This window comes from Saccoglossus kowalevskii, chromosome 4, assembly GCF_978046115.1.
Source record: "Saccoglossus kowalevskii chromosome 4, keSacKowa6.1, whole genome shotgun sequence".
Lineage (NCBI taxonomy): Eukaryota > Metazoa > Hemichordata > Enteropneusta > Harrimaniidae > Saccoglossus > Saccoglossus kowalevskii.
Window position 1 is genome coordinate 39369876 of NC_140644.1, and position 13855 is coordinate 39383730.

Sequence of the window (13855 nt, forward strand, 5' to 3'; positions counted from 1 at the left end):
TAATTGTGTTGTTTAATTTAATGTATTACATTGTATGTACACATTCATACCATATAACAGTAATACCACTGTCACAATTCTTTTTAATTAAAACAATGCAATCTTCGTAAAATCCTTAACATGTGAATAGAAAGCAATCCGAACACTGTTATTAAAAACACTTTCAACACAGACCTCAATTAATATTTGTGCACTTTCTATTATTGAGGTATATTGAGAGCATGATTGATTAAGTGACAATAATATGAGAAAGGTATCTGTAAAATACATTTGCGCGTTACCTATATTGATCTTCTGGACCTTGTAATTTGATTATTGCTGGCAACGTATCACTTCAATTTGCCGCAACCCCAATGCCTGAATAAAATGATTTGTCAATAGGATTGGTCTCGTTGTCGTTTTATAAAATGGTATGTCAGATACACTGCCAGTGTAAGGTATACTGGGACAAAATAATTCATGTTTTTTTTTCTGTTTTCTTGTAAATGTATGTCCCATGACGTCACTCGTCTCAACCACGTACGAGAATAGTGATGATTATTGTATAACAATAATTTGAAAAAATGGTATACACTCAACACATTATTTTTAATCAATAAAGTGTTATTTTATTTACTAAAAATAAGTATTCCCATTTACGAGTATGCGTATTTTGTCATAACCCACTTACTAATGGCACGGGTTTTAATTACGTAATGAAACGATGACAGATATTCGCAAACATAAATAGAGCCAAGCTCTGTAGCGTTTGTATGGAATTATAAAGATTAATCAGAACGAGATTGTGTGTGCAATTCAAAACACATGTTCATGTGTTCGCTTCACGGGAGATCACGTGGCTTTCCGCTTGAATGCATACTGATAAATTGTAATCAGTTACTATGGTTATTGGTAGGCCATAGACAGACATAGATGCGTTTTAAGATGCTTGTTATCTTGTAATATGGTTAATGCTTTGCAATAAAGGAGTTCTAATAGTTATTGATCAGTTGCTATAGTTACTGATTTGCTGTTCATTACTAATGACAATGCACATACGACCGTTATATAGCTTGGCTATCCAATTGCTTTAGCCACGTGACCTGGCGTCCCGATACAAAACAACAATACTGGACTACAGTGGCATTTAGTTGTGAGCAATATTCAAAGAATTTGTCAACTCAATCTGTACTAGATGGTTTTATTTAAAACACAATCCATGTCTAAAATAATACTATTTCGATTGAGTACGTCCTGTTTAAACACAACCTACTCACATATTCAATTATTTACTACTCGAACCAAACCTAATTGGAATTTTGATAGTAGAAAATTTGAACACGCAAACAACACTACACTTTATGCCATTAACATATTACAATAAAAGTTTATTGACAAGAACAACAAACTCAAAAGAACAGTCCCTTATCACACGAACTGTAGCTAATTCACACAAACCATGACGTCATATCATGTGCATCACCCACGTATGTATTTTTTGGAGCATCTACTGAGTTGATCGTTGGTGGCGTGGTTGCGAAACCCAGAATCGGTTCGATTCAATTGGAGCTCTATGAATAGGTGAACGCATTGTATGATATCACCGACTTCCATGTTCATTGGAATGATTTTAAGGACATGGCTACAATGCTTGGAGACAAAATACATTCATTTGGAGTACTACGAGTATATTATTCAATAATTAATAGGGAACAATGTCGATGACGTATTCTTGACGTGTGAGGTGGTGCAGTGTGGCAACGACGACAAAACGCTGGCAAAAGGACCTTTCTGCAGCTGTTGGGAAGAGTTTGCTGTGTTTAAAGCTGTTACAGATGATGGCGTTGCAGATGACCAGGACGAAGCAGATATTGACGTCGTTGTCTTTGTCGTGTCTACAATAAAATCAACAATAGTTCACATTAGACAAGTGAAACAAGTCCACATTTGCAATATAGCACTTTTTTTATTAGTTTAAGTATTATTAGTTTAAAGAAACATGTAGGTGCTGATGTGCATATACAGTAACTTGTGTTGTTTTTGTTTAAAAATCAAAGAATAAATATATCGTATAATCGTTAGCTTTACGTTTTAAAATTCGTCTATCGAAAAGTGTAACTAATATTTTGTACGTCTTGGAATATTGGAACGTAATCTTACAGAGCGTACATTTGAACCGTTAGAGTGGTATTACCGGAAACGGAAATTGAACATGAAAACCCCGGGCACATTAACACACCACGTGATTCATAAACAGGGTACAACAATCGCGCAAGGGTTAGTCTTAATTCTCCGTCTTTCATCTTTTCAAAGTTTCTATTTCCGACATTTCACTCTACATTCGAATCATAAAAGACATTACAACAAGAATGGAACCATTTGTCTGTTTGTCTTATTGTAAAAATGTTACATAATACTATGCAAGGATTTATAGGCGTGTGTTGCCCCTATTGGGCACAAAAGAGTGTGTTTAGTAATGTCGGTAGCTGACGTAAAATAAAAGTGTGTATTACTGCGCCTGGAGATAACCGTCGTAACAAACATAAAACAATATGTATTAATTACTACATCTAAAATCGCGCGTAAAAGAAATATGTGTATTACTGCGTTTGGGAATACACGTAACAAGCACAAAATAACATGTATGTATAACTGCATCACAAATCTCGCGAAAAACAGAAAGAAATACGTATTCAAGTTGCTGTGTCTAGTAATGTGGTAACATGCGTAAAAGCAATTTACAAAATCGTATGTATTACTGCGTCGAGCCATTTCCGTAATATGAGTAAAACTATAGTATGTATTACTGTGATGTCCATACCAGGCGTCTGAAAGTGCGTCGGTAACAGAAGTAAAACAATAGGTGTATATTAACGCCAGCAGCAGTAAAGTACTAGAATGTGTGCACTGTTGTGTATATACATGTACTAGCAGCCTCAAGTGAAATACACTCTACCAATACTTTCTTTAACGCAAAGAATACTAAAACTGTACATCGCTGTCCAGAGATTGTCAAAATAGTCCCCGTTATGTCTATAAATGACAATAACGTAAAACAAAGCGCATGCAATTCTACGCCTATAGCTGAGGTCAAAGTCCGTTGTATGTATTATTTAGTATCGTTCACAGTATCTAAACATTAAGCGTCAATTCGACCGACATTCCTCCTAGTATGTATAGACAAGAACGGCTTTCAATATAAAGCATACAAAATAGGTGTATTGGGTAAATTATTCATAACAGTATTTAGTAACATCATTAATTATATTATATTATATTATATTACATGCAAATTATATGTTTTTTGCCAAATAATTATAAAACATATATGAATTCTGACCGGGGTGTTACGACCTACCTGTGCTTTCCGGTGGCGTCGTTTTCTCTTCGCTGTTGACCACGTTGTTAGATTTGATAGCTTTCTTTTTTGGTTTGGCTTGGGTAGCTTTATCACCTTTCCTGAATTTAGCTCTTCTGTTTTGAAACCAAACCTGAAACATGAAAATCTGTTATGGATGTTCATATTCACTGTGATATTTTGATTTCTCGTATTGGGGATTGTTGCTGCTCGCCAAAAACATTAATACACGCAAAATTTTGATAAAAACTTGTTGCTCAAAGCGTGAATCATGTACGGCATAGAATACGTTGCGTGGGTTTTTAGAGTGTGATGTTATGAACCAAATTTGAGCCAGGAAATGTTAGACAGGTAACGGACGACTGTGTCAGAAGAATTAAAATGAGGTCATGAGTAGTTGGACGAGAAACAGGACGTATATATACCTACAAATGATACCAGGGTACGTTAGACTGGTAACAAGTCGTATCTATACTTAAACTCATATTCAGAATTCCAAGTAACAGAAAAATATACGGATATACATAATTTCAAAAATTTTTTTCAAGATTTGATATAATGCGCGACCCGTCTGAGTGATTATTGTTACGTTGTTCGGAATGTCTGCCTCGTTCAAATTTAAAATGTGTTCTACGATTTGCTTCGTTAAACGTAGTCATGGTATTCCATCGATAGGTAAAGCGGGTTACGTACAAATGTTAGCTAAGTCTGTAGTTCTAGACAAACTATAGTAAAAAGCACCATCTGTCACGTCAGGCATACAGTATGCCGTGTTCTGATTCCCCCTGTGATTATTTGGTCAACGTGTCTCGATGCAAGTCAGTCGGCAAATTAAAATAAACCAAAATAAACCAATTAATTTTGCACACCGTTTTCTCCCAAAAGATCTATAATTCAATTAAAACTCTTATAACTGAATACGAAGTGATATTCTGTGTAGTTTGGGACTGTGTATGAAAGCAACGAGAAACAAAGAATTCACAATTTGCAGCAACGTGAATGAGATTGGGTCGGCGTTACAAGATTCTTAAAATCTGCAATTAATTTCAGAAATGCAATACATTTGATTTTAATAAAACTCTCTTGATCGTTTTAACTTGTTCGACGTTCTCCATTGTTCAGCGCCGTCTTGGTAGATATGGCGACCCAAATGTGTGGTAAACGCAACCATACATCATATTTGAAACACACAACAATAACATAACAATTATCTTATTGAAAGTATACTTTATGTTTACACTCATATAATATTGTAACAATCTTACGACGAAACATAACTGCTAGCAGAAATCAGATTTGAGACGGGCAACTCACTGGTATATGTTCATTATATCTACTTTGAGACTCTACCCACGGTAGGAAGGCGTGGAAGACGACACTGTCTATGCGTACCAATGAATGTCACGGAAACGAACATTATTGTTTATTTCCATGCGATGGAAATGATATGGAAGTCAATTTAAATACAATTGATCGACGAAATTGAAACAAATAAACATTTGTTGATGGCTGTACCTGTACTCTGGCCTCTGTCAAGTCGGTCTTCAGGGCCAATTCTTCTCTTTTATATATATCTGGATAATGGGTCTCTTGAAAAGCTCTCTCCAACTCTTTCAACTGCGCACTCGTAAATGTTGTTCTAATTCGTCGCTGTTTTCTCTTTTCGCCAGGTCCTCCGCTGCCAATTGTGCCCGTACTATCGTGTAATACGCGGTGCATATACGGAACACCTGGAATATAAACAATAATGCTTGTGTTCAAGAGCCTATTCCAATATTTTTATTTACTATGACAATATGAAAATGTACTATAATATTTTCTAAGAAATGTGAAGACATTTACACAAGAATTTACTGCAGATCGAGAATATGTGTTGGCGTATTGAGTCTGGAAATACAGATATGTTTGTCAATGCGTCATTCGCTCCTAGTGGTTTGACTATACGTTAGCATCACGACACATTTATGGCGCTGAGTTGGGGCTAGATTTGAAATATATTCTCGAATTGTTAACGACAACATATGTTTTTCGCGAAATATCAGATTAGATTGTTGAATAAATGTGATAATAAACATCCTTTATTAAGCAAGTTCTTTTAAAAATAAATTAGGCACTTCAAATTCAAAAGTATGTTTTTCTCTTCACATTGACCGCCGTCAAGCACATGTTAATATTAATCAACGCAAGCAAACTCGCTCACGCAATGCTGTAACACGTCCTGTTTGAACATCGCCGAGTGGAATACACGACTCGTATTTCAGTGATCAGAGAAATACTCACAGCCGCGCTCCCACTTGCCTATAGAGCTGTTAACGAGAATGTTAGTTGATACCACAATGCCCGTCCATGTTATTAGGTTGACTGTTTGCATTGATAATTAAAATTTGGTTTTTCGTCTGCTGACTGAAGCCACTATTGTTTTACAAAGCAAACTCGACTACCCATGTGCACAATAAACTGTCGCTAATTCACAAATACTTGCAGTTTAATTTCACTAAGCGGGCAATCGTATAACTCCCTTACTTCAGTTCTTTTATACAACATTTGCTAAAGCAAGCGTACACACCGCCAGATGCAGACAGCCCAGATTATCGACACTGTGGTGGAATAATCGTCATCCGATCGGCATGGACAAGCAACATCACGATTATGCAATGTTGGTCATGAAAAATCGTCATGTTTTATATACGTGAATCGCAACGTTTCGTTATTTGTGGTTTATTTCTCACATGGCGCAGTGATCATCTCGTCACCAATCTATGGTCACGTGGGCCTACCCTCTAGTGTATGTTTCCTCTTTTCTTGATACTAACAATAGAATCATATTTGATAAAGTTTCCCACGGTAAAACCAACTTCATATTTTGTGACTTTGAGCTATAGGCATTGTTGTTAGTCATTCAACTTCATCGTTGTAAAAGGGTAGCATGATAATAATTTCATAACCCATGATATTGACACATTTATCAACCCGTCCCTTGTATGTCAGTCGACACGTGTCTAACACAGCGTTCATACACATGGGTGTTAGTGCGACTAGGGGGGATTTAGATTGTACACTAGAATGAAAGCACGCGTTGAGCGGCGTACCAGCCCAAAGAACAAAACCAACACGCCTCGGTCTAATTAAACTCTCCTCATATTTTCGTTGATGATGTTAGTTTTCCGAGTTTAAAAAGATTTACATTCTCTCTTCTTGGGTAACTCTTTTACAACAAAGCGGGTGGATTAGCCTCATGAATACCAAATAGGGCACAGATGAATGCCAAATAAAGATCAATAAAACAGAATGAAAAGTAAATCATCTTTAATCTCATCAACGTGGAAAAAGGCTTGAATCGTAATTGGATGGGACAAATAGGGCAGTCTGTCAGGCATGTAAGACACCAACTAAAAATCACAGTGAAGTGAATTGAAATAGTTATTCAATGTTTTTTTTTATTATTTATTTACCAATTAGTTTAACGCAATGAGTATGGTAAACTGTATAACTAATACCAAAGAGCAAATCTCTGCCCAGTGCCCGGTTAGAATACTACACTGCCTACACGATGCCGGGCTGCCGTCCATGTCGGCTACACGATGTCGGGCTGCCATCCAGGCCGGCTACACGATGTCGGGCTACCGTCCAGGTCGGCTACACGATGTCGGGCTGCCGTCCAGGTCGGCTACACGATGCCTGGCTGCCGTACAAAGCGTCCGGCTACAGTGCTCGCTGGTTACAAGGTGTCGACACCGTCCCTTTATCCCGGGATAGAGGGACTGTGGTGTCGGGCTGCAGTTATTATCAGTGATTTGGGGTTTGGTTTATGAGTTTATGTAAATATAAAATTCGTAATAAAAAGCGATAAAGCTTTTATGCGGTACTGTTTTATGTTCTTTTCGATAGCTGATACGAGAATGCTGGAGTTGACGTGAATAACTTGCACAATCTGTAAATAAAAATGTAATGTACTGACAACAGTGAATTACAATTACACGTAGAAGCGAATAGCGGTAAATATAGTATGTATTATTGGGTAGTAGGTAGTTCACTATCCGGCTATCTGAAAAGAGTTATTTTCTCTTTGCTGGGGTGTTCAATTCGTACCAACATTCCAACGTGTCCACGTATGAATCGGATCGTATGGTGCACCTGTAACTGGCCGAATGCCTCGGTTTCAGAACGGAACTGTTAAACTGATTTTACTCGAAAGATTGCTGCCACTAATTATTATTTTAGTAATTACTTATGCTAGAGCTATTTTTTGTTACGTCGGTTTGGTAAATGTTCACTTGATGTTCAGTGTCTGCTATTTCGTTATCTATTGCTCGAATGTTTATTGTAGACAACAGTTTTACTAGAATAGACTTTCATCGAGTAGCTTACAATAATGCATTCAGAATGTTATGTAACATATCATGTAACACTATTAATAGTCAATCTTTTGTAATATTCTATGTCGATGACTTCAATATTAGGTACGCGAGACGAGTTTTAGCTTTTTTCAAGGCACTATGCAGAGTACTAATTATGTTCTAAAGAATTTGTTAGGAAGTGATGTATATTTTAAATCACTTATGCGGAGTATGTTCTTAAGTAAGTGTAGGTTTAAAAAAATAATAATAATAATAATGATTAATTTCGAAGTTTCACCGATTGAACGTTCGTTGTCACTGTGCCTACTATCTATATAACACAAAATACTGCATCTAATGAAATGAGATGAACTAGTACATTCCGTATTACTAGGGGTCCTAGTAATAACATTTATAAAATAGAGCAGGTTACAAAGCTTTAATATTTTGTTCTTGCATACAAATTTTTAAACATTCGTTGCTGCTCAATGAACTGTTACGATGTATTTTAAGTGTGCTCTGCTTAGAGTCATGGTGGTGTAAGCAAGATGGTTCATATGTGTGCCGTAATACCATTGATATATCAACATTTGGCGACTTTTCTCTAAGCGACTTATATTTCAAAATAACCTGGTTATAAATAGCACGAATCGCCTGAAATATTGCAAAATGTTGAGTATTTTCATATGCGGTATACCAATATAAAAGAGAAATAGTGCTTTCGTAACGTATTTCCCTTTCAAAAATACAGATTATAATGCAGGATAAGCCGTTTTACAGTGCATGCTGTGAAAACAAATCTGCTTCTCCGGGTTGTTTCGAGCTGGCAACTGTCGTACTAGTAGTACTACTGTGATCATGCCTATGCTACAGTAAGCGCTCGGATAGTTTAACAAGTTACGGTGTTTCTTCATATAGTGCTGGTAACCGCTGCACCACAACGCCTATGCAACCTCATTTGAAGAAATAAAGCAAGTTAATACGCTCTTGTCCAACCCGTATCGACTAGAATACAGGAACAGCGATTGCTTTCAACGCTTTGTTCACCAACTTCCCTTCAGTATAAAACATGACAAATTGAACAAAGAAAGTGTCAATAAGGCGCACTTGACACGGAAAATTAACCACAAAAAGGATGTTTATTATTCTTTAAATTATCCAATTTTCACCAAATTCAACTTGCCCGTAAAGTGTAAACAATTTATATTGAAAGGGGATTTCCGACCATAGTATTAACAATTGACGTCAAAATAAACTAGTCTTCCGTTCGTCAACTATCTATATTGTCCCTTCGCGTTTGCACCTTTCATTGGAATTAACAAATATGTTTGGGTTATCTTAATTTAGATATTTCACGATCACCGCTCTCAATGTTGTTCCATCGATGTACGATGTCTGATAGAGGAGGGAACATGGAGTCATAATCACCGCTAATGGACTAGTAAGTCACAATATACATCTTTAAACGCTGGTAAATACCGCCCTGTTCCTGGAACTACGAGCTTTTATCATTTCATAAAGTTAGTCACCTATCTAATAAAACCGATATTACACGATTAATATGTACAGTCGTATCCTAATAGTAATCGCAGCTAACGGGTGAAATGATTCCTGTCTGTAAAATGCAAATTTGGGTGATTTGACAGCAACAGTCATTCATTTTATGTAGCAAAACAGTCGTAGCTTTTTAAGAAGCACGTTACGCACATACTTCTCATTGTATATTGACTAAAAATACTGACGTGTTCGTTTCTATATCTCAACACATAGCCACCCTTTCATGCAGGAACGCAACCGCAAACTTCTTTGTGTTACCCTATATCAATGTATTGATCTGGGTGATCAATGATATCGGGTAAAACACGTAGTTGTGAAAGCAATTTCAACAAACCCATTAAAGTACATTTCGCAGTTATGATTAGCATATGCAGGAATTGCATCTAACTTTTTAGAAATATAACTTTTTAAATGTGTGGAACTGGTATCACTGAAATGTGCGCATATACGTGGTGTTTGTCGTGGTAAATATCGTTCATTCCCCATCTCTCCACGTTAATGATGTAGTGTACTCAAGCAATCATAGCGCGCACATATACTTTTACCTGTATGCTAGTGTTTCATTCTACCATCGCCAAGTCCATCGCCATAGTATATCCGAACCGTGACCCGGAAAGGTACCCAGGTTGGCAAAGGACTGTTAAGTCCATAGCATTCAGTTTAATGTCCGATGCAGTCACAACCCAAGAAAAAGGAATTTATGCCCGATACCATCATAACACAGGAAGGAACTGTGCCTCCGATGTCGACATGCACGACAGAGCCAATTGCTTTATAACGTATTTTATTTTATTTGCAAAGTGCGAATAATCAGCAATTGAGTTAGTTTTCATGTGTATTTTTAGAAGTTATATTCACCTCGAAAAATGACACGTTTGTCAAACGTAAATAGAACTGCTAATTTTGTTATAAAAGCTAACAAGAAAGAAATTGGTTGTTATGAATCTCAAGAAATATATTAGTTTGCAAGTGACATGCTAACGTTACACGCTATGCTTACATTGCAGTACATAATTCAGTATAATAAGAAAATCATATAGGAAATAGGCACTAGGTATAACGAAATTATGGACAAACTCGACTAATAAATCAAATCAACTTAGAACAATGATCGAATAAAATAATTATAGACTTAGTTTAGAAATTGTAATAAATGAACCCAGAAACAAAAACTACAGAAAATTTGATTAGTTGGTTTGATAAATGTGTTTTTGGTGCAAGTTAGCGGTAGACTACCGCCGTTACATGGTGAAGTTATAATTACGGACGAGATTTAATAGCTACGCAACTCACCTGTGCTGTACGGCGAACATTGTGTCACGGGTTGGTGGTCCATCACACCGGCTATGCTGCAGGTTCCCGTCATACTAGCGGTGCCGCTAGCGTAGTTTACGGACGATCTAATACTACCGTACGGATAACCAGTGGATTGGTTAACTTGATTACACGACCCGTAGTCGCCATACGACATACCCAGCCCGCTGGTGTCAACGGGCAAGCACGACTCGTACGAATTCTGTCCTAAATATGAATAGTCCATTTTAACTTTTTTATTCACAACTTCAGTTTCTGAGTAGAGTCAGATGGGTCTTTACGGTTAGTAGTTTTCAATACTGATGTCAGAAAAATTCTTTGACGTTTTGTAGTCAGATAGAAGTCTTTCTTTTTTTCCGAGAACCAATCGATTCCCTGTGATTGGTTAGTTTGACCGACAATTCAACCAATCATAATCACCCACTTCCAGTCCGTAGCAATTGGTAGTGCGGAAAAAGCCATTTGTTTGCATGTATTAATGTGGAAGCCAGTTCTTTATCCATCGCTTTGGCTTCGTCTATTGACTCGTGGCCCCTTTCAGCAATGACAATTTACATGACACACACACTTAACACGATTGGCAACTTGTTCGGTCGCATAGCAAGCTATGGTTTTAATCATTGTAAAAAAGCTTGCCTACGGTTATTGCATTGACAATAGAGCTGTATAACATTGATTTCTTTATACTCGCTGTGTTTGTCTTCAATCAGCTAGGCGCTGTCAAGAAATGTACACACACGAGCTGATTAGAGAACGCTTGGAGTATACCCAGGGGAAACACCCTCCCCTTATTGACCTCTTTAAAATGTTTAGTTTCACTTGTAAATAATGTACCTATCATCTGGTGTATTTCATCATCACTCATGTCCCTCGTAAATCAGTGTATTCGATAGACCGTCATATTTGTTATTCGAAATTCTTATAAAATTATGTCGGTTATGAGAAAAGAGTGTTTTATATTGTTATTATCTTCTTCATTATTAAAAGTCATTTTTAAATAGAACGCAGTATACTGCGCGGAACTGATAAACACAGAACACAGTGAATGTACGGAATGGAAAACAATGTCAGTTTCATCAGTCGTGTTTCGTCTTAGTTATTGTATTCAACTAATTCCCCAGTCGGCTCAACCTTTACAAATACAAAGTGACCAAATCAGCAAACTGTCACGGTTACAAATGCAAAATACTTCAAAAATGGAACAATATACATTATTAAATTAATATCCATGTGGGAGAAAATAAATTTAACTTTGAAAAACACAAAGATATTATCGTTAAGTGGATCATATTGTACTTGGATATCGCGCATACATTGAATTTACGTTCTTCGTATAACGCAAATGTCGCACTCGATTTTTCCAACGAAAACACTTAATCGATAAGTTATTAATTCAATAATTAATTAGGTATCTATTCTCACGCTCGTCTCAAACAAATGTATTTCATACTTGTCAGTTGGGATTGAATATACATATATCTTATATGCTGTATGTACACTGTGCATTATTTCGCGATTTCGTTGAATAATTACAATACAATAGCCCCTACTTTAGATGAGCCTGTTTCTCCGCCATGAAACATGAAAAAGTCAAGAAAGTCTCATAAAAGTTTGAGCTTCGGATAATAAATATCACGCGACCATCAACTTACATCATGTTTATCACGATGGCAACATCAGACCACCACCGAACACTGATGAATTGGACATTTTCAGATCAAAGCGAAAATATTACGCCATTTCTACTTATGATGGCTCATTGTTCAAATGTGCCGTTCTCAATCACCGGACACTCTGTCAATCAGCCTTCCACCTACAACGGGATACACGCAAGTCAAGGATATATCTAAGTCATCTCTGGAGTGACACATACGTAATCTAGGTGCACGATTGAAACGATAGCGTTTATCTTGTAGTGTTCAGGTTTTGAAAAACATTTTAACTACACTATGCCCAACTGTTCACCTAACTATATTAGCATTCCATTATGAAGCAATACAAACTAAATTTTCCGTTTCCGGTGTTTTGATGACATATCGCCATGTCTGGTGTCGCGGCATTCAATTTGATATATTTTTATCAGTTCAAAAACAAGCGACGGTGAGTTCGACCATGGTCCACGGCCCGAGGAGAACCACAATATCTTGTTTATGTGGCCATACAGTCAAAACTCTGACGTGTAGAGATCTGTATAATTACATTATACCTTAATTTGATGGTGAGTCAGAGTAACTTTATTGTATACATGGCGGTACCCACTTAATACCTATCATTGATCCCGGAATGCTCGAAGGAAACAATTTACAAAGACTGACATGTTTAGCTATTGGCATTCCCATGACTGTAAACTACTCGTACTGTTGCACGTGACACCAACATCACGGAGGAACTTTAAAAGGAATCAGGTTTTAGAAGGGAATATCAGTGTGTTTATTGATTGTCAGTCAAAAAGGCATCGATTAAATTTAATTGATCTTCTCTCCCCGAAAGTACTTCATACGGTGATGTGAATTGATATATTCTCGGGGCGAGACACTTTCGAATAAAATAAATTATCAAGAGTCGAGTATATTTAAACCTTACAATGCTCTAAAGTTTTCTTCTGTTTTCTGTTGAGATTTCCATAGTAACACACTCAGTCCCTCTATCGTGATAGAGAGACTGGGATAGTAAGTAACACAATTACCAATCAAACTACGATATCACACTAGAATAAACATGTAAGAGGATTATTTCCCCTGAAATGTGTATGATATTACTAGGAACAAAACAGATTGTTATCACTGAGGTGTTTTCAAGAAATCTAGTTGTTGTAGACTCAACATGTAGCCAATATTTTCGGGGATGTCTGAGAAATCCGAGTAATTTTCTGGTCAACAAGAAAAAATACATTGATGGATGTGACAACGGATCAATAATTTGAAAAGACATTTACGATATACTGTGGTGTTTAATTGGTTACTGCTATGTTCCAAGGCAATTCATTCCGACTATATCATAATGGGCCACGTGCTGCAATAGCTAAGTATAAATCAACTAAAGCAAGTCATACCAAAGTGGTATAGTGTTTGCAGTATCCGATCTTACTTTTTGTAAAGCATGGCACGAATTAAAAGTAAAATTTGATATGATGATTTATAAACGACAATTTGCCAAGTGGATTACTAAAAAATGAATTTATGTTTGCATCAAATTTTATATTTTACAATGTCATATACTTAATAATTCGCCGTCACAAAACCTAACAGATTGTGCTGTTTATACAACGTTCGATGTTTATAGAGTGCTGCTGCGTTAGTGAAACACAAAG

General features: G+C 36.7%; 1 protein-coding gene across 1 annotated transcript; it reads right to left on the bottom strand.

The window, feature by feature from the left end:
• Positions 1 to 1341: 1341 nt before the first annotated feature.
• On the bottom strand, positions 1342 to 10818 carry PHox2 (paired-like homeobox 2). Its single transcript, NM_001171210.1, is given in 4 exon segments — positions 1342 to 1874; positions 3338 to 3470; positions 4853 to 5067; positions 10525 to 10818. Coding segments are annotated over 4 exon segments (795 nt in total). The 5' UTR covers positions 10772 to 10818; the 3' UTR covers positions 1342 to 1674.
• Positions 10819 to 13855: the final 3037 nt, after the last annotated feature.